At 38.4% G+C, this 21,881-nt stretch overlaps 1 protein-coding gene across 3 annotated transcripts in view; it reads right to left on the reverse strand.

The window, feature by feature from the left end:
* Positions 1-21,881, reverse strand: part of CNOT10 (CCR4-NOT transcription complex subunit 10) — a 64,261-nt gene that overhangs the window by 9,721 nt on the left and 32,659 nt on the right. The window contains exons 11-14 of one of the 3 annotated variants that reach the window (XM_032649523.1): positions 18,177-18,298; positions 16,260-16,436; positions 15,026-15,106; positions 647-760 (exon numbers count right to left, since the gene is read on the reverse strand). In XM_032649523.1, coding sequence (XP_032505414.1) covers positions 647-760; positions 15,026-15,106; positions 16,260-16,436; positions 18,177-18,298 — 494 coding nt within the window. The remainder of the gene's footprint in view (positions 1-646; positions 761-15,025; positions 15,107-16,259; positions 16,437-18,176; positions 18,299-21,881) is intronic. The other 2 variants (XM_032649524.1, XM_032649525.1) reach the window with 2 other exon arrangements.

A 21,881-nucleotide genomic window follows, 5' to 3' on the forward strand; every position in this document is an offset into this window, starting at 1 on the left:
ATGAATGAAAAAACAACTGTCCTAATGCTATGCAGAGTACTTGTGGTCTTGGGTAAAATTTCTAGCATCAGCATCACACAAAGATTCAAAGAATGCTGCATCTTCCTCAATTTCCATAAAAGAAAAGATGATGTGCTTTAGAAAAAGTTTAGCATGACAATGACACTAATATTGAAGAGGCATCTGAAGAGTTTAAATAAAACTCATGTACTCAGGAAATGGTACAGTAGTCTGGAAAAATATTTTAAAATTCTTATTTGTCTACTTTAATTTAATTCTTCAAAGCAGATTTATCCTTTTGACCAAACTCCTTTTTGTGTGGGTCTTCTCCCTGAGGACTAAGCTTGTTTGGGAGCTAATATATGATAACATGCTCCAGTCAGACCCAGCAGTGGACACTACAGAGCCCAAAGATTCTGCTTCCTAATGCTCAGAACGGCAAATGTCATTTCCAATAACCCTTGAGGTGCAACAAGTGAAAAAAATTTCACTACCAAACACACAATTACCAAATTAAGAAAGAAACTTTTTGCTTTCCCTAAGATAATTTTCCACTGGGGGAGTAAAAGAAGCAATATGCACCACAAACTAACGGAAACCCTCCAAAGAAAACAAACCAGGGACACACAGGGCAAGTCACACTTACTTCAGGGATCCTGACAGCTTGGGCTGCTGAAGAAGTTTATCTGCATGATTCAAAGCCATAAGGTTATCACCCAAAGCCAGAGCCACGTAAGCACTACAGGCGAGTATGGAGCACCTGGAACACAAAAGGCAAGGGCTGAAGACCTGAGTTACAAAGTGACGATGATATTTGTTAAACAGGAAAGAGCTCCCTAATTATAGCTGTGGCAATCTGGACACCAGGAAAGGAGAGAGGAAGCCACGGTACTAATGGTAAGAATTAGAATGATGTGTAAACTACCGTCTGAGGTTCAGTTTAGCTATTTACCTAAATCATCTTTAGCTTCCATCCCATCTCCAACAAAATAACCAAATGGAGTTACAATATATATTTAGCCTGTAAAAAAATAATATAGTTAATGGCCTAGTGAGAACTTGCTTCCATAGAACATTTCTTTTAATATCCTGGAAACGCTATGGAAGCACATTTGCGACTCTGCTAAGAAACACAATTAACTTACTAAAAAATCCATTTAGCTCAGCTTACTGTAAAGTGTTCTTCTCTGAAACTATTAAGAAGTCTATAGGTCTTGCTAAGCAACAGTATCAAGAGTAACTAAAAGAATTTCATTCACATAGGTACTATTATCCTAAATGAATATTCAAGAAAAAAAACAGGCTGAATAAATACATGTGAAGGTAAAAAATTTAAGTTACACCGATTTTGCTAGGTTGGGTTGGAAACCTAAATTTCTGTTTTGTTTTCTACTTAAGGGGCAGCTCATTTAAAACAAGTCTAGCCAAAGACTTGACACTAATAGATCATTTGAATGTTAAACAACCGCTCCACAAAGCAATCTTAAAATAAACCCTTGTCAAATAGAAATGAGGTCTGAATGGCCGACCACAAATGACCTGACTTAGATACAGGGTTTTGAGTTATGTTTACAAATTACAATACATATGTATATCATGAAATGCACTTGGGTTGTAATTTTAGTCTAAGGAAGAATGTAACCATCCTGGCAACACAGAGTTTTCTAACACTCTGAAATCCTCTGACCAGAAACGCCCCTCTGGTAAAAGCACAGCCAGGCAAATTCAGAAGCAGCCTGCCGTTTCCTCCTTACTGGCTCACTCCTGGTTGCTGGAACCTTATAAAATTATCTACTAAACGAAAAGCAGCCCCTCAACTCCTAACAACACAGAAAAGTAGACTGGCACGAGGAAATTGTATTTATGGCCTTAGGTTATGATGATAAGGGCTAGAAGATTGCCCACTGTGGGTCCTTGTTTTATATCAGTGTAGAAACTGAGATCCAAAGTGATTAAATATATTCACTAGCTTAGAGTATGTGATTAAAGTCTGGACTAACTAACGGGCAACACTGTGGACTCTCAATTCACAGTTCTTCCCATCCTATCACACTGCTTCTCTGTCAATTCATAAGATTGCCCTAAAAATAAAGCAGAAAGAAAAGATTACATTATGATTTTCCTAATGCATACATAACTATGGACGCATATGTAATCTGTCTTTTTAAAAAGGAAGAAAACAGAATTTAATTGAAACATTACAAGTTTAAATTTTGTTACTGAGCACCTAATGTAAAATCTGAACCCTGTTCATAGAAGAGAGTAATTTAACAGCAGGCAAGTAGTGTTATTTCCAAAGGGATTTTCCTAACAAGCCGACTGTCATCCTTGTGTCTCCAAGAGCTGTCTTCACTTAGCAAGGCTACCCTGTAGCCACGGCCCCTGGGGGAAGTCCTCTCCCTGATGGAAGACTCCAGGGCCCACAGGATGGAGGCACTGGCTAATTATCTCCCATTTTCAGGAGCACTTCAGTGGTTAAGCTCTGTGTGGTAAGATTAGGTGACTTAATTTCCTCTTTTGGTTTATTTGTAGTTTTATTTTTAAATGGCAATAAACATTCATTCATCAGCCAGATATGCATTATGAAGACAAAGAATGACGTTTAAAGGCCTAAGTCTCCAGAGGCCCAAGACCACCATCAGCTCATGGCAGTCATACAATTTGATATCCGTTTTCATCTGTGACTTTGCCAAAGGCCAGGGTAAAACACAGTTCCTTAAAAGCAGAAGCCTGCATCTTTTGTTTCCTACACAAAGATGAGAGCAATTTCTCACCATCTGCAGTAGGTGTTTAATAGGTAATCACTGAAGACCACAGCTTTCAACATTTTAGATTTTCTTCTCCAGGCACCCAGACCCCCACCTGTCCTGCTGGCAGGCCACCTTGCTGACCAGGCCAGCTCCTTCCCGGCTCCCAAACACAGGGGAGTCACCCTGCACGCTCTAGGTCCTAGAGTCTAGGACAGGCCTCACCTCAGGCAGGCTTGCTGGAAAAAGCCTGCCCTGGCCTCTCGTGACAGTAGGGGGGCTATTACTGCTCCAGCCCACTGTCAAGCCCACTTTGGGTCCAGAAATCAGTCATGTAAGATTTGCAGCAGGATTCTGTTTCCCAAACTATAATTATGTATAAGGTAAAGATCTTGTTTTCCTTAGCTTTTACCTCTTTCCCCATAAGATAGCATATCAAATTAGAACAGGGTGAAAGATTTATACTAATAATACAAGCCTCCTATTAAAAAATATTTGAATATGTGAATGCAAAACTTTGGGGCATTTATGCTCCTCTTCTCAGAGTGCCTTCCAACCCACCCTAACTCATCTCTCACCACCCTCTCACTCATCCTCCTTTTCCTCTTAGAAAACAACACTCCACTCTACATAATTCCTGCAGACGAGTCACACTAGAAACACGCACGGCTCTCTCTACTGAGCCTCTGGAGAAATCACTTTACTTCTGATAGCTGCTACTTAAAATATTGACCCCCACCCACCAGCCTGCCCCACTACTTTCTTACTTCCTTGAGTCACTGTCCAATCTGCTTTACCAGCCACTCAGTGGATCTGACAGTTCATTAGACTGGAAGAACTATACCTCAAGGGAAAGGACACGCTAGCCTCTCCCCCCCACTGTGGTGGATCTGACACAGCCCCACCCTCTCCTCCACATGCTGGAGGAGCTGGCTTTAGGTCCACAGAATGCCAACCCTTGGAAAAGAAAGGAACAAAAAGATGAAGAAGAAGAAAGAGAAATGGGGAAATAATTTTCCTTAAAGGACCAAACTACAGCAACAAGCTATGTTAAGACTGGGCATTAAAATTTGTCAAGCCATTTATTCTGTGAGTAAAATGAACCAAGTGTCTGAAATAGCTCAACCCATATCAAAAGAGGCTAAAATGGGGGTAAATCCAGTCAGTCACCATCGGTCAAAGGAAAATAAATTCACAAAGTAACTTCATGGCAAATGTTATTTGAAAAACTGGCTTAAAAAATCCTATAAAGAATTTCTTCCAATAAACTGAACATGGTACTGGATTTTAAAATTTAAAAAAATATACAAGCTGTTCCCATTTAGCTACAAAAATCTACAAAATGTTAAAGCTGTCAACTTCCCATTCAAGAAAATTAAAAAGTTAAATTAGATAAGTTTTTCACTTCATGTCTTCTGTAAACACTTTGCTTTTTTTTTTTTTTTAACATTTTGCTTTCTAATAACAGTTCTGTGCAAAAAGAATCTTACTGACAAACACACCCCAAATCCAACACTAATATAAGCCCAGCTCAAAGAAGCTGAAGAAGTTTTCCTCCTCAACCAAATCTAGCATCTCAAGGAACCCAGTCTTACCCCTGGTGGCAAATAAAATGCAACAGTCACAGACATTGCATTTTATACATGGACAGGACCTTAAGACAATGCAATCCAATTTGACAGAAGAGGAGTGAAAGGCCCAAAGGGGTTAAATGATTTGTTCAATGTCAGCAGGAGCCCTGTGGGGTTTATCCAGAGTGGGAGACCACTGAAGAATTATTCTAACCCCCACTTGAAGAATTATTCTAACCCCCGCTTGTGATCAATGTGATCATCAGTTCAGCTGAATGGGCTCCTGGGACTCAGGTGTGAATCATGCCGATGTGAACACAAACTGCTGATAAGGTGAAGGATGTGTCACACAGGCAGGTTCCCGCTTTGGCAGAGTTTATTAGATAAAAAAGTTTCAGTAGGACCAGACCCAGCTGTAAGACTGAAATGGGGTCAAGTCTCTAGCAAGAGCAATATGAGATTCAAAAGATTATTAGCTATAAACCTGTTTTAGGAATGTCTCATGAGCTATAACAGAACCACTTGTGTAGGACCAAAAGAAATATGATTCCTTAAGTACACTAAAACTGCCTGTAATATTAATGTTATCAACCATTTGTTTGACTCATCTTCTTTTATAAACACTGGCCCAAGGGAGGTCCCTTTTAACTGAATGGGAAATAATTCACTGAGTGTCACATCAGAGTCTAAAAGAACTAATTAAGGTTCCATAATTTATACCTGTGGAATAACTGGGCCTAATTAAATTTGGTCTGAACATTCCCTTTTATCCATTTTGAGCCTCTTATTAAAAAAAAAGACAAATTGAAATTTCATTTTTATCTTGTATGCTTTAAGTCTGGCCTCAGTGTTATTTCCTACCCTTTTCTAGTTGTTATACTCTTTTCCAGGTTCTAGAGAAGCCTCCAATTTAGTTTTAGAAACTAAAAGTTCGCTAATATCATAATCTCAGAATGAATAACAAAGATGTCCTATATTATGCAACATATAAGACTTCGTACATATCCATGACAGTTATTAAAACACTATGCGACAACGAAATTTTTTTTTTGGTTGCACCACTTGGCTTGCAGGGTCATAGTTCCCCACCTGCGGATTGAACCCGGGCCACGCATTGAAAGCACCGAGTCCTAAGCACTGGACCACCGGGGAATTCCCTAAAATGTTAATATGTGACTAATCCTATGAACTTATTTCTTTATCATAAGATACCACTAGTATGCAAAAGAATTAATAAGTTGAACTCTTACCTCATACTGTATACAAAAATTAACTCAAAATGAATCAAAGACCTCAACTTAAGTGCTAAAAGTATAAATTAGATGAAAATATAGGGGTAAACCTCATGACCTTGAATTTGGCAGAGGATTCTCAGATATGACACGAAAAGCACGATCAATAAAAGAATAAAACATAAATTGAACTTCATCAAAATGAAAAATATTTGCGATTCAAGGACACCTCCAAAAAAGTGAAAAGACAACCGACAGAATGGGAGAAAATATTTGCAAGTCATATATCTGATAAGGGTCTTGGATCTCAATACACATTTCTCTAAAGAAGAGATACAAATGTCCAATAAGCATAGGAAAAGATGCTTGACATCATTAGTCTTCAGGGAAATGCAAATCAAAGCCACAGTGAGATACCACTTCATATCCACTACAATGTATATTCAAAGTGAGGTGAGTGTTGGTGAGGATGTGAAGAAACTGCAACCCTCCTACACTGCTGGTGGGATTGTAAAATGGTGCAGCCACTTTACAAAACAGCCTGGTAATTCCTCAAATGATTAAACAGTTACCATAGGACCCAGCAATTCTACTTCTAGGTATACACCCAAGAAAAAGAAAAACATATGTCTATACAAAAACTTGTACATGAATGTTTATAGCAGCATTATTCTTAATAGCCTAAGGATGGAAACAATCCAGATGCCTATCAATGAATGGATAGACAAAATGTAGTATATACATACAATGGAATATTATTCAGCAATAAAAAGGAATGAAGTACTGATACAGACTACAACTTGGATAAATCTTGAAAACACTATCCTAAGTGGAAGAGGTCAGTCATAAAAGCCCATGTATTATATGATCCCATTCATAGGAAAGTCCCAAACAGTGAAATCTATAGAGAAAGAAAGTAGATTAAGGCTGGGGAGTAGATTGGGGATAAAGGGGTCACAGCTAAAGGGTGCAGGGTTTCATTTTGAGGTGATGAAAATGTTCTAAAATGGACTGTGCTGATGACTGCACAATGCTGTGAATATACTAAAAAACACCGGATGGTACACTTTAAATGGGTGAATTGTATGGTATGTGTGAATTATATCTCAATAAAGCTGTTTTAAAAATATAAGATATGAGTGACACAGTCAATAAATGTTTGACTTAAAAAAATATTAAAAGTACATCCTTGGGACTTCCCTGGTGGCACAGTGGTTAAGAATCTACCTGCCAATGCAGGAGACATGGGTTTGATCCCTGGTCCGGGAAGATCCCACATGCCGTGGAGCAACTAAAGCCCGTGTGCTATAACTACTGAGCCTGCGCTCTAGAGCCCATGAGCCACAACTACTGAGCCTGCGTGCCACAACTACTGAAGCTTACATGCCTAGAGCCCGTGCTCCACAACAAGAGAAGCCACTGCAATGAGAAGCCTGCGCACCGCAACGAAGAGTAGCCCCTGCTTGCCGCAACTAGAGAAAGCCCGGGCGCAGCAACGAAGACCCAATGCAGCCAAAAATAAATAAAGTTATTTAAAAAAAAAAGTACATCCTTATAACCAATCACTATGTGACAATCATTATCTCCCAAATGCATGTGGCAACATTAATATTTAAATCAAAGTAAATGGCCAACATATCAATCCCACACATGCTTCTACATTCTAAGATTCATTTGGACCTTAGGCCTTTTAAAGACAAATTTTTCAGAAGAGATATTCAGCTAAATTTTGTGGCATGTGAGAAAACTGGCATAGGAACAATATTATACATTTGTAGAAACCATGTATCAACAAATACAAACACTTCAAACAGTTCTAAAACCTTAGAGGCAGCATTGTCCAACAGAAATATAATTGGGGCCACGAGTGTAATTTTATATTTTCTAGTAGACACATTAAAAAAAGCAGAAACAGGTGAAATTAATTTTAATAGATTTAAATTAATCCAATATATCATTTCAACACAGTCAATATAAAAAATTACTGACATATATTACATTTTTTAAAGTTCTGAAATCCAGTGTGTGTCCTACATCTGACCTTTCACCAGCCACATCTCATGTGCTCAGGGGCCACATGTGATGAGTGGTTCTGGTACCGGACACTGCAGTCTTAGGGTCTAAGGAATACACGTAAAATACAAAGAAAGGGTTTTTTTGCTGTTGTCAAGAAACCAAGTTTTCAAAAAAAAAAAAAAAAAAAAAAAAAAAAGAAACCAAGTTTTCCATGTCATATCACCCCATAAGTGATATATATGTAAGAGAAACTGACCATTTATCAATCATTAGTGGTTAAATTATATTTCCCCAAATAATATATTTAAAATTATATTAACTTTGAAATATTTCAAAATACCTTGAAAATTTTAAGTTAGGTATAATTTTTATACCTTAAAATACATCATTTTAACTGCACAGTTTGAATATATACAAGTAGCCACCAGCCCAATTAAGATACAGAATATTTTTCACCCAAGAAAGATTCCTTCCAGTCAGTTCCCCAACCACTGTTCTGATTTCTATGAACATAAGTTAGTTTTGTATAGTTTTGCCTGTCGTATAAATAGCATAAATAAAATCATACAGCATGTACTTTATATTGAGTAAAAGAAGAAACACAAAATGTTTCGAGTTTCATATCATGTTGACTTGTGCATCAGCAGCTTGTTCCTATTTACAGCTGAGTAGCATTCCAATACACAGAGTTGCCTGCAATATATTTTTTATTTTTTTTAACTCTTTTTTTAAAAAGTTTGGTTGCACTGCGGGGCATGCGGGATTTAGTTCCCTGACCAGGGATTGAACTCGTGCCTCCTGCAGTGGAAGCGTGAAGTCCTGACCACTGGACTGCCAGGGAATTCCTGGCCTGTAATTTACTTATCCATTCTCCCACTGATGCATGACTGGGCTATTTCTACTTTTTGTCTGTCACAAGTAAAGCTGCTATGGAATTTTTGCATGGACAAGTTCTCATTTCTCTTAGACAGAACCTAGAAATAGAATCTTCTATTTTAAAAATTTAAAGTCATCGCATTTATTTAACTCAAGGCTACAGAGTGTGTGTGTGTTTTCTTTTTTTTTAAAAATTAATTTAAATTTTTGGCTGTGTTGGGTCTTCGTTGCTGTGCACAGCCTTTAGTTATGTTGCGCGGGGGCTACTCTTCATTGTAGTGCATGGGCTTCTCATTGCAGTGGCTTCTCTTGTTGCAGAGCACAGGCTCTAGGCACGTGGGCTCCCGTAGTTGTGGCACACAAGCTCAGTAGTTGTGGCACACGGGCTTAGCTGCTCCATGGCATGTGGGATCTTCCTGGACCAGGGCTCAAACCCGTGTCCCCTGCATTGGCAGGCGGATTCTTAACCACTGCGCCACCACGCAAGTCCCTGTGTGTGTTTTCTTAATTGAATGAAACCAATGGCTTTGCAGAGCTTTAGGTGGTTAAGGAACTGAAGCAATATTCTCACAGTGTCATTATATATATGCTTTTCTTCATCCATTATATTGGTATCTCTAAGTTCATCTGAGCCTCACAATTAAACTATTTAGTTGATTTCTGAGACATTTTCCTGTTTGGAGGACAAATTTCTGTTTTAATTGTGAGAATATTTTTCTGAAAGCTACCTTGATTTTATTTTTTATTATTTTTTATTTTTTTGCGGTACACGGGCCTCTCACCGCCACGGCCTCTCCCCTTGCAGAGCACAGGCTCCGGACACGCAGGCCCAGTGGCCATGGCTCACGGGCCCAGCCACTCCACGGCACGCGGGATCCTCCTGGACCGGGGCACGAACCCAAGCCCCCTGCATCAGCAGGCGGACTCCCAACCACTGCGCCACCAGGGAAGCCCTGAAAGCTGCCTTGATTTTAATATGGAATCTCACAATTGCTTCAGGTGTCCTATGCCTTCTGAAAACATGTAACTCGGTTAGAATAAATTTTTTTGGCCCCATCTTCTTTTACATACAAATGAAAAAAAAAAGAAAATAGTCAAGAAGCTCTGAACCATATGCTAAGAAGTGGCCATTAGAACAGTCCTGATAATTTACAGCATATTAGTTATGCTGGAAATAGGAAATGAGGTTTTGCACTAGTGTCTTGGGTATTGTAGAACAGAGGGGTCAAATATAATAGTCCATAAAAACTAAACTATACACTAGTCACACACATTTCCAATCACATAAAAGAATTCAGGTCAGAAATGGATGAAATCTCTAAGAATTCCAGGATCTCAACGGAGAACCACTGGGCTCAGACCCCTTTCTGTAGAAGACAGCTGGCTCCTGCCACGGAACTGCCCTTTAACACACCCAACTGCGCTGGGAGCTTTTATAGCTTTGAAAATTACCACACAAATCTTTTACGACTCCTTCCCCCACACCATTTGTCTCCACATTACCATTACTACTGTCCTGTGGAGCGGTTCTTTTTATAAATCTACCCCAAGGCTCCTTCTGTCTTGTTCCATTTCCCTTCTCCCATCTGCTCCATAAGAAGAAAAGGTTAATATATATCAGCAAACCCATCTTTACCTCACTTTATGATGAGGGAATTCCCTATGGAGACCCTTTGCCCCTTTCCACAAAAATAGGGAAGTAGTTTTATTTTCTCTGAAAACCACCAATCCTCCTACTAGGGTGTGTGGAAAGAAAACAGTTGTGAAAGGCACAAAACTCTTTGAGAGGAGGTATGCCACTCTGCACATACCCTTCTCTTTAATGCCACTTACAGAAGGTAAAGTTAAATTACACAACTCTGCAGCTGTTCAACCAGTGTGGAATCATAAACTTCTTAAATTGCATATGCATACATAAAGCAACCCTAAGATTAGTATTCATTCAAATATATTTGTAAAAATTAAGTTAAACTTAAATATCGTTTCAAATACCTTCATCATTAAGGATTCCCCTTAAAAACTGTGCACAATGATATTCACTGCAGCATTATTTGTAATAGCAGAGACTGAAAACATTATAAATAGCTAAATATAAATCAGTGTTAAATAAACTGTCATATCCATATAATGTAATTCTATGCACCCATTAGAAAGAATGAAACAGAGCTCTGTACTGATATAGAACAATCTCTAAAGACATATTGTCAAATGCAAAAAGTAAGGTATAGAGCAGTGTGGAACTCTGCAGCTGTAGTGTAAAATTCCCATATATACATATACTGGGATGATAATGAGAAATCTCACTGGAAGGACACATAGGAAACTGGTCAGCAGTTGCCCCTCAAGGGAGAGGAAGCAGAGTACTGGGATTGGCCAATATTCACTTTACACTGCAGAACCTTTTGTCTTACTTGTATTTTTACCATATAAAATAACCTATTAAAGATAGATGAACCTTGAGATAGCTATAAAATGCAGGTGGCTCCATAAACAGAGAAATGTATAGAAAATATTAGGCATATTAGGGAAGAAATGGTACATTTTTTGGGGCAAATTAAAGCATTTTCCCAAATATGGTCCTGGCTGAAATTTACAATCCACCCCTTCTCATCAGCTCACTATACCAAACCCAGTTTAGCTTTACTTAATTTGCTCTGTTTTTACACATTTCCACTCGGATGAAAATCTAGCATAGTGAGTTTATTTTAGTTATATGGTTGGAATTTGATTTTTTTTTTTTTTTTTTGGCTGCGCCATGTGGGATGTTAGTCCCCTGACCAGGGATCGAACCTGTGCCCCCTGCAGTGGAAGGGCAGATACCTAATCACTGGACAGCCAGGGAATCCCCAAATTTGACTGTTTTTTCTTTTTTTTTTAATTCCATTTTAGGGACTTCCCCTGTGGTGCAGTGGTTTAGAATCCTCCTGCCAATGCAGGGGACACGGGTTCAAGCTATGGTCCGGGAAGATCCCACATGCCGCAGAGCAACTAAGCTCGTGCACCACAACTACTGAGCTTGTGCTCTAGAGTCCGCGAGCCACAACTACTGAGCTCACGTGCCACAACTACTGAAGCCTGCGCACCCTAGAGCCCTCATGCCGCAACTACTGAAGCCTGCACGCCTAAAGCCCGTGCTCTGCAACAAGAGAAGCTACCACGAGAAGCCTGTGCACTGCAACGAAGAGTAGCCCCCGCTCGCCACAACTAGAGAAAGCCTGTGGGCAGCAATGAAGACCCAATGCAGCCAAAAGAAAAAAAAAAAAGAAAAAAAAATATTGCTGTGGAGTGAAATAAAATGGAATTTTAAAAAACTTTTTAAATTTATTTTTGGCTGCATTGGGTCTTCGTTGCTGTATGCGGGCTTTCTCTAGTTGTGGCGAGTGGGGGTTACTCTTTGTTGCCGTGCGCAAGCGTCTCATTGTGGTGGCTTCTCTTGTTGCAGAGCACCAGCTCTAGGCACCCAGGCTTCAGTAGTTGCAGCATGTGGGCTCAGAAGTTGCGGTGCGCAGGCTCTAGGGCGTATGGGCTTCAGTAGTTGTGGCTCGCGGGCTCTAGAACACAGGCTCAGTAGTTGTGGTGCATGGGCTTAGTTGCTCTGTGGCATGTGGGATCTTTCTGGACCAGGGATTGAACCTGCGTCCCCTGCATTGGCAGGCGGATTCATAACCACTGTGTCATCAGGGAAGTCCCACAATATTCTTTTGTATGTTTTGTTTTTGCCATTGTTTCACCAGTAATTTGTCATAGTATTTTTTTATTTTCTTGCTATCTTATGACTCATACAAGAAATAAGAATTCAAGAAATTTTAATATAACTGAAGATTACTGAAAAAAACAATTACCATTGTCAAGTTTTAAAAAATCAAAACACTGCTTTCAAAACCTTATATTACCAACTCCTCATTTCTAACTAAATTTGAGATCTTAGATTTCCCTCCATATAATCAGAAGATTAATGCTTTCCTCCTGACAATAGGATACAGGGGGAATATACACATACATAAAACCCAGGAAAGAAAGGTTATTACTGCAAAGTAGGAATCTGACAGAATAAAATAAAGAGATTAAAAAGCTGCTGTTTTGTTGAACAGGGTGCCTGAAGCCCTGAGCTCGTTGACAGTAATGCAGTGCCATGAACACACTGACCTGACAATACATGACCAGAAAAGGGCACATCTGCTGCAGTCTTTCCTCCAAAGGGATTCACTAAGATTAATGAAGTAACTTCATTTTTTAAAAGTTGGAAGAAACAGATATCCAGTAAGAAGATAAAAATCATCAGTTATCCCATTACTAGGAAGGTTCTGACATAGATCCCTCCAGACTTTTTTTATGCAAACAGACGTTAAAAAAATATATGTACATTATTTTATAAAAATGTAATTTAAAACTGTTTAGACACAAATCTTAGCATTTTATAGCTGTTCCAAGATTTATTTGGAAAGTTAAATGACGTTAATCAAATGTACTATTATGAAAAATTACACAATTATGGATAGAGCCATACCTTATTTGTTTATATAAAATAAATTCTAGATGAAACAAAAATTTAGATTGGTGGTTGTGACAGTGTATCAGTATAAGTGCTAGAAAACATGGCTAAATTATTTTTTAAATCTTGGAGGCCAGAAGGCCTTTCCAAACATTGCACAAAATAGAAAAAAAAAGTAAAGAAGATTGATAAATATGATAATAAATGAAACTCTGCTTTACAAAATACCGGAGGGACTTCCCTGGTGGTTGAGTGGTTAAGACTCTGTGCTCCCAATGCGGGGGGCCCAGATTCAATCCCTGGTCAGGGAACTAAGATCCTATATACTGCAACTAAGCCTGTGCACCGCAACTACTGAGCCCGTGTGCCGCAATGAAGATCCAGTGCAGCCAAAACAAAACAAAACTAAATACCAGAAACAATATTACAAGACAAATGATAAAGGCCAATTTCTTTAATATAGAAAAACTCTTATAAAAACAAAAAGGATAAAAAACCCAATACGAAAATGGTAAATCCTACAAACAGAACGTTCATAGAAAAAGTAATATAGGTGATCAATAAACCTTGGCATCAGACTAAGCACCTTGAATGGACTGAAAGAAATGCAAAATTTTAAAGTGAGGTTGTTTTCCACTTCTCAGGGTGATCAGATTATCATAAGAAGAAAAGATGCCCCGAATCTCACCACCTAGTAGCTAATCTACTAAGTAATATAATTTTCTCCTAAGTGTTTGCCATCTGCTTTTGAGGGCAGTGCTTTTTCTTTTACCTCTGAATCCTCTGCAACTAGCACAAGAATGTTTGTTGGAAAAAACGTGAATGAACTACCTGCAATGCTACCTGCAATATATAAATGTCTTAACTATACTCTTCTCACTTTTTGCAACTTAATAGGTGAAAAAATAAGCAATGATGGTTTTCTTTCCATTTTAATTTGCAGTCCTATTATTGAAATCATCCTTAAAAGTAATGCTGAACCATCAATCAATCCTACTTCCAATATATGAAAAAATCATGGTCAAAATACCCCAAATTTGTTGAAAGATAAATTTATAGACTTAAGAAAGTCAGATAACCCCAAGGAAGATTAAGAACAAAGAAAATCACGCTTAGACTCATCATAGTCTAACTGCTGAAAAACAAAGACAATCTATGTTGACAGAAAAATGGCACCTACAATACAATGGCTGTGATCAGACAGTGGAGGCCAGAAGATAATGCAGTGACATCCTGAAAGAGCTGACTGAAAAGTAAACAAAAACAAAACCTAAAATACTGTATTCAGTGAAAACATCCTGCAAGAATGAAGATGAAATAAAGACAATTCTAGATTTAAAAAAGAAAAAACAAACAAACAAAAAAAACACAAAACCTTAGAAAAACAAAGACCTGTACTATTAGAAATGCAGAAGGGAGATCTTCAGACTGAAGGGAAATGCTTGCTACCTTATATAAAAACTAGAATCATCAGGAAATGGTACTCATGTGGCTAAACATAAAAGACTACTCTGTTCCTTTTAACATATATATGACTGTTCAAAGCAAAAATAATGGGGCTTATAATCTACACAGACAAAAATATAACTTAACCAAACTGACACAGATGAAATAGAAAATCTGAAGAGCACTCATCGATTGAAGAACTTGAATTCATTATCGAAACTTTCCCGCAAAGAAAACCTATGCCAGATGGTTTCACTGATGAATTCTATCAAACGTTTGAGGAAGGAGCAATACCTATCTTATATAAACTCTTTCAAAAAACAGAGGAAGCAATTCCCAGCTCACTCATATGTTCAGCATAACTCTGAAATTAAAACCTAACCAAGACACCTTAAGAAAGAAAAGCATGGACCACCCTTCCTTGTGAACATGAAAGCAAATATTCCTCACAAAATAGTAACAGATCCAATCTAACAATTTATAAAAAAGGTAATAAATCCTGACTAGTATGGTTTAGTCACAAGATTGAAAGGTTGGTTTAATATTTGACATTTAATCAGCATAATTCATAACATTAACAAAATAAAGGAGATAAACAATGTGCTTACTTAACAGATACAATGCTAATTTTGTTTAGATACTCACTTTAAGTTTTCTAATTCCTGTTTTCTCAATGGGGAAGAAGGTGGAGCTGGAATGCATTTATCTCCATCGTGGCTTTTACTGCTAAAATAAAGACAGACTGCTAATTATGAAGCGCACGAATAAACAATTAAATGTAAAATTTTGTTTCCCTATACCCACTCCCATGCAACTTTTTATGAAAAAAGTGTAAAAGAACCAAAACATTGAAAAATGCGTAGTAACTCTGTATCACTAACATGTTAAAGCTACACTGCATATGAGTTTCTTTTTCCCAGTACATGATACCGCTTTAAAAAGTCTCTAACAGGGCTTCCCTGGTGGCGCAGTGGTTGAGAGTCCACCTGCCGATCCAGGGTACATGGGTTCGTGCCCCGGTCCAGGAAGATCCCACATGCCGCGGAGCGGCTAGGCCCGTGAGCCATGGCCGCTGAGCCTGTGCGTCCAGAGCCTGTGCTCCGCAACAGGAAAGGCCACGACAGTGAGAGGCCCGTGTACCACAAAAAAAAAAAAAAAAAAGTCTCTTAACAGAAAAAATATCTCTACTATACAAAGGAAACCACTCCAGTATTTTCACACATTTCTCATTCTTCTGTCTTTTACTTAGTAAAGCATAACCCCTTGATGGAGGAAAAACCATTCCACAATTTTGTTTCAAATTTTCTATAATAAACATGTTTTTCTACTATAATCAAGAAAAAATGCTGATGGAAGACTTGAGTTTAAAGGTGCCATGTGAAAAAAGAACTCTCTACATATAATGGTGTTTATTACTAGATAAACTCTCCCTATTTCTATAGACTGGCATAATATTTAATTGATAGTAGGAAACCAGAAATGTATAGAAATGTTCTGGAGGTCAGTGGTTTACAGTATGTTAAGAGAAAAGGCAGAAGATAGTAAGAAAAGTTTTAGGGACTTAAGTATTTATTTTAATAAAAGTTAAAAAAAAAAAAAAGCCATTTCTGACAGCAACCAGATTTCTTGCAGTGATTCCTCCTGGCAGTGAAAAGCTGTGACTTTCAACTTGTCTCGTTTAAGGTTCTTTCCTCACTTAGGCTTCACCTTATTTCTCTCTTCCAGAAATACTTAAACATTCATACTTTCCTTTCTTATTACTCAAAACAGAGAACTTTGGAAATTCAGGCTGCAGATTTCAGGAATTCAACTACAAGACAGAGGCTGACTAATGAAGTCCTAAAGATTTCACCAAGGGAGGTCAAAGGGGTCAGAATACCTGCAAGTGTCACTGCTTTCGCTGCTCTCTGTGTTGCCACCTAATTGATTACTATTTTTAGACCCATTTTCCTGCTTTGGATCTTGCTGTTCTTCAGGTAACAGCAACAAGGCATTTCTGAGACAAATGGCTGCAAACTCCATACTGGCTACAGGAATGGCTGAAGACTGTCCATCACTAAAAGAACAAAACCAAGTTAGCTAAGAAAACAAAAACAATAAATAAAACTTTTCTATTATCAGGAATAAAACCAATATAACTGTAAATAAAAACTTTGCCATCTAAGAGGTAGAGATTTTAATATAAGCAGTTATAAGAGAATGCTAAAGAACCCAAATCCTACATATTATACGGGCATACCTTGGAGATATCACAGGTTTGGTTCCAGACCACCACAATAAAGCAAAGATTGCAATAAAACAATAAAGCAAAGATTGCAATAAAACACAACCCTGTGGTCTATTAAGTCTGCGATAGCATTATGTCTAAAAAAACAATGTACATACCTTAAAAAATACTTGTTAAAAAAAATGCTAACCATCATGAGCCTTCAGCGAGTCATAATCTTTTTGCAATAGTACCATTGATGACCACTGATCACAGATTACCATAACAAATAATTACGAAAATGTTTGAAATATTCCAAGAATTACCAGAATGTGACACAGAGACACAAAGTGAGCAGTTGTTGTTGGAAAAATGGCACCAACAGACTTGCTCTATGCAGGGTTGCCACAAACCTTCAGTTTGTAAAAAACAAAAAAAGCAGCATCTGCAAAGCTCAATACAGCAAAGTGCAGTAAAAGGAGGTATGTCTGTGTATAAGATATAAAAAGTATAAATAATAGATTGCAAGTATATACATTAGACACCACATTGTGTCTATAGGAATGGGACTGAAGCTAGGAGACAACCTGAAGGATATCTGCAACGTCAACGTTAAACTAACAAAGGAGTTATAGACAAGGAAAATTGTAGTGAAGGCCAGGACAGGTACAGCTGATCAGAACTGGAAAGAAGGGAAGAAAGTAGATTTTTCACATCTGAGCCTTGTTTTGGTTGATGTTTGCTTTTGGAAATACCTTATTTACACATTTTGAAAAAGCAGTGTTATTTGTCTTATAACTTTGTTGAGATTTTATATAACTTCCTATTGGTTTTATATATCAAACTAAGTCAGCTTTATTAGGGGGAAAAAAGTGAAAGTAGTAACAATTTTGAAACTGTAGGAAAGTGATGCTTTAACTTGTCGTTTGAACGAAATCTGCATTATTGTTGAAATAAATTAAGAGCAAAATATTGTGTGCCAGATACTTTTTTAAAACTTTGGGAAAACTTTTAAATGGTAGTGAACAATTTTATTTTTGGGAAAAGAAAAAAAGGAGCAAGTTTCTTACAAAGCCTACTCCTTTAGAAATAAGAGCAACTCCAAATTGGAATCTTTGTAAAAGATAAAGATGTTCATATTTAAAAGTTGTTCAATTGAAAAGTAGTTCTACAAGTGACAGCTTTATAATACTTTTGTTTATATATGTGTTAGTAATTTTTTCTTCTGATACTAAGAATTAGCTTTAGGGACTATGAGAAAATAAAAATAACTAAATGAAAAGTATCAATGATAACCGATATAAAAAGGAAACATCAAGATGCCCTCTTCTGGACATTCTGAATAATGGCACTGAATAGACCAGCGTTTCTTAGGGCATCAACAATTTCAGCACCCATGGATGTAATAAACCAAAATCGTATGTCAAATAACATTCACCACATACCTACGTATAGGAGTCTATTTCTTGAAGTAGCAATAAAATCTAATTACAAAGTGGCTCCTCCTATGAAGTAATTCCTAAGCATATTTTTTATACATAACATTACTATGAAATATTATTATACACTTTCTCTTAGCAAAATACTTACTTATATACAGTATTTTGTATGGACTGTGATGCCAGAACTATTTTACGATGATAGCCTTGACCAACAATAGACTGTACAATTCCTTTTTTACTTGGAAGACCTTTAGTTTCTTGTTCAGAAGTCTACAAAATACAAATAATTTCCAATTAATTTAATGGAATTGTAAGATGGGGTATGAAAAATAATCCAGTACCTTTTACAATTACTCTAATAAAATTCTTAAGATCCTTAAGATTCTTAAGATCAATGTGGAGTTTTGGGTGATACAGGAAATGTCTGGTAGTGAAGAGAAGAGTACATGAGTCTGAAAATCTGCAATATACACTACACTTTATTAGTATAAGGTCTGAGGTAATTCTGAGGAAAAAAAGCAATTCAAGAATGACTCAAGGGCTTCCCTGGTGGCACAGTGGTTGGGAGTCCGCCTGTCGATGCAGGGGACGCGGGTTCGTGCCCCGGTCCGGGAGGATCCCGCATGCCGCGGAGCGGCTGGGCCCGTGAGCCATGGCTGCTGGGCCTGCCCGTCCGGAGCCTGTGCTCCACGACGGGAGAGGCCACAGCAGTGAGGGGCCCGCATACAGCAAAAAAAAAAAAAAAGAATGACTCAAGTGGGACTCTGTGCTTACACTGCAGGGGGTGCGGGTTCGATCCCTTGTCAGGGAACTAAGATCCCACATGCCACAAGGTGCGTCCAAAAAAAAAAAGAATGACTCAACTAACAAGGTCCTACTATATAGCACAGCACAGAGAACTACATTCAGTATCCTATGATAAACCATAATGGAAAAGAATATATATAAAAAAAGAATGTATTAAAGAAAAAAAAGAATGACTCAAGCATTTATTTAGAATCATTTATTTGGACCATTCTGTGCCCCAGGCTGCATGTGATGGGCACGTCGATGTCAGAGTAAGGAAAATAAAAGCCACAAAAACACAGTGAACAAGAGAAGGGAAGCAGCTACACTTCCTAAAACACAGATCTTTTCCTTCTTAATTGAAAGTATTAATTATAAGTGTCAACAACATATACACACTAACAAGTTATATATGTCAAAATTTACGTGGGCAAAATTCTTACCTTCTAGAAAATTAAAATTCTAAAGCCCTGTAAACATTAAACTGAAAATAGTAAAAGCTACTTATACATATAGTTTTTTTGTTTTTTGTTTTTCACTACAGTACATCATCTCACTACAGGAGCCTGGTGATGCCAATTTCCTTTATCTTCCCCCTTCACTCTAAGTCTCTGATTTACCTGCATTTTGTAAAGTCCTGCAGATTCTCATACACAGGAACAAAATGGAGCCAATTCATAGGAACTTGCAGAGATAAACTCTGCCCTGCAAAAAGTCCATCTCTAAACACAAATGTTTCTGTACTACTTATTACTTCTTGCTCCGTAACCGAACTTTCTTATAGTTGTACTTCCATATATGTATGACTTTAAGCAAAACAAGGATTCATTTGTAGATTCATTTTAGAAAGAAAGTATTACATAACACAAAAAATACAATAAAACTGACTGGAACTATTTTGTCTTGAGGAGGTGGCTAAGGAACATTGGTGAAAAATAAGAAAGAGTGGATATTCTGAACCATGATTGGAAGGCCTTCTCTTCTGACCTTTTTTCCTGGTGGGGTGATAAATTTGTGATGGTTTGTCCATACTCTCTTCCCTGATCCTTAAGGCTGTAGAAGCTGATCAGATGGCTAGATCTGGATGGAACTAAAATTCCACAATAATATACCATAGCTTCAATAATAGATCAGTAGCCAAAAAAGTGTGCCAGAACAGTCTTTATTTATCTATTTATTTATTTATTTATTGCTGCATTGGGTCTTCGTTGAGGTGCGTGGGCTTCTCATTGTTGTGGCTTCTTGTTGCAGAGCACGGACTCTAGGCACGCAGGCTTCAGTAGTTGTGGCTCGTGGGCTCTAGAGCTCAGGCTCAGCAGTTGTGGCACATAGGCTTAGTTGCTCCGTGGCATGTGGGATCTTCCAGAGCCAGGGCTCGAACCCGTGTCCCTTGTATTGGCAGGCAGATTCTTAACCACTGTACCACCAGGGAAGCCCCCAGAACAGTCTTAATGTAAAATAATGATATGTAATTAAAGTATTTGCAATTTTATAGTGTCTTGGCAGTAGGAACTGCACTCAAGAAATACGAGTTTCAGAACTCAGAAAAATAAACGGCACAGTTTCAGAACAGTAAATGGTTCATGGTGATTTTTTAAGTAGCCTTCTCTCTTTTTTTTAGAAAGAAGGAAATTCTACCATTTTAAATGAATGAATGAATTTGGCTGCATCGGGTCTTAGCTGTGGCACGTGGGATTTCTGCTGCGGTGTAGTTGCGGCACGTGGGCTTAGTTGCCCTGCATGTGAGATCTTAGTTCCCTGACCAGGAACTGAACTGAAGGTGGATTCTTAACCACTGGACCACCAGGGAAGTCCTAAGTAGCCTTGCGTTGGGTCTTTGTTGCTGCGTGTAGGCTTTCTCTAGTTGTGGGGAGCAGGGGTTACTCTTCATTGCAGTATGCGAGCTTCTCATTGTGGTGGCTTCTCTTGTTGTGGAGCATGGGCCCTAGGCATGTGGGCTTCAGTAGCTGTGGTGTGTGGGCTCAGTAGCTGTGGCTTGTGGGCTCGAGAGCACAGGCTCAGTAGTTGTGGCACACGGGCTTAAATGCTCTGCGGCACGTGGGATCTTCCCGGACCAGGGATTGAACCCGTGGTCCCCTGCATCGGTAGATGGATTCTTCACCACTGCGCCACCAGGGAAGTCCCTGAGTCTATGTTTTTTATCTAGCAAATCTTTTCTTATATATCATACACTGCCCAGGTAAACATAAACTCTGCATCTGCCAGAAGAGGTCTGAAACAACATGCATCAGATAATGAGGACAAAATGACCTCTTTGGCATCACCAATTTAATAATTAAATTGGTTCTGTTTATTAAAAAATGAATTTATTTTGGAAGGTACAAAGTGCTCTGTTCAGCATCCCTTTTGTCCTGAGTAAATAAATGTTACGAAATTTTATTTGGAGTTCATAATTTCTCCTGTTGGGATTTTCCTCAAGTGTATTTTGGGGTTGTTTTTACTGTCTTTTCGGTCACCTCAAGTTTTATTTTACTTTATTTTTCTGTCCTTTTTTTGTTTTTGGCCGTGCTATGCGCAGCTTGCAGGATCTTAGTTTCCCAACCAGGGACTGAAAGTGGGCCCTTGGTAGTGAAAGCACTGGACAGCCAGGGAGTTCCCCACCTCAGGTTTTAGAAAGAGGAGAAGCACAAAGATAAACATAATTATTTATAGCGAATTTCCTATTAGTAGCACAGACTGTGAGTGTTCTGGTATCCACCAAGCTATGGCAACCAAGTCATCTTTACCATCGTTTAAAAGTTACAAATTTAGGGCTTCCCTGGTGGCGCAGTGGTTGAGAGTCTGCCTGCCGATGCAGGGGACACGGGTTCGTGCCCCGGTCCGGGAAGATCCCACATGCGGCAGAGTGGCTGGGCCCGTAAGCCATGGCTGCTGAGCCTGCGTGTCCGGAGCCTGTGCTCCACAATGGGAGAAGCCACAACAGTGAGAGGCCCGCGCGCCGCAAAAAATAAAATAAAATAAAAAGTTACAAATTTAGAACTTTCCAGAAAAAATGGGAGGAAAAACCATCAGAATGAAATCCATAGAAGAAAGACAATCCTAAAAG

Source organism: Phocoena sinus, chromosome 11 (assembly GCF_008692025.1).
Source record: "Phocoena sinus isolate mPhoSin1 chromosome 11, mPhoSin1.pri, whole genome shotgun sequence".
Classification (NCBI taxonomy): domain Eukaryota; kingdom Metazoa; phylum Chordata; class Mammalia; order Artiodactyla; family Phocoenidae; genus Phocoena; species Phocoena sinus.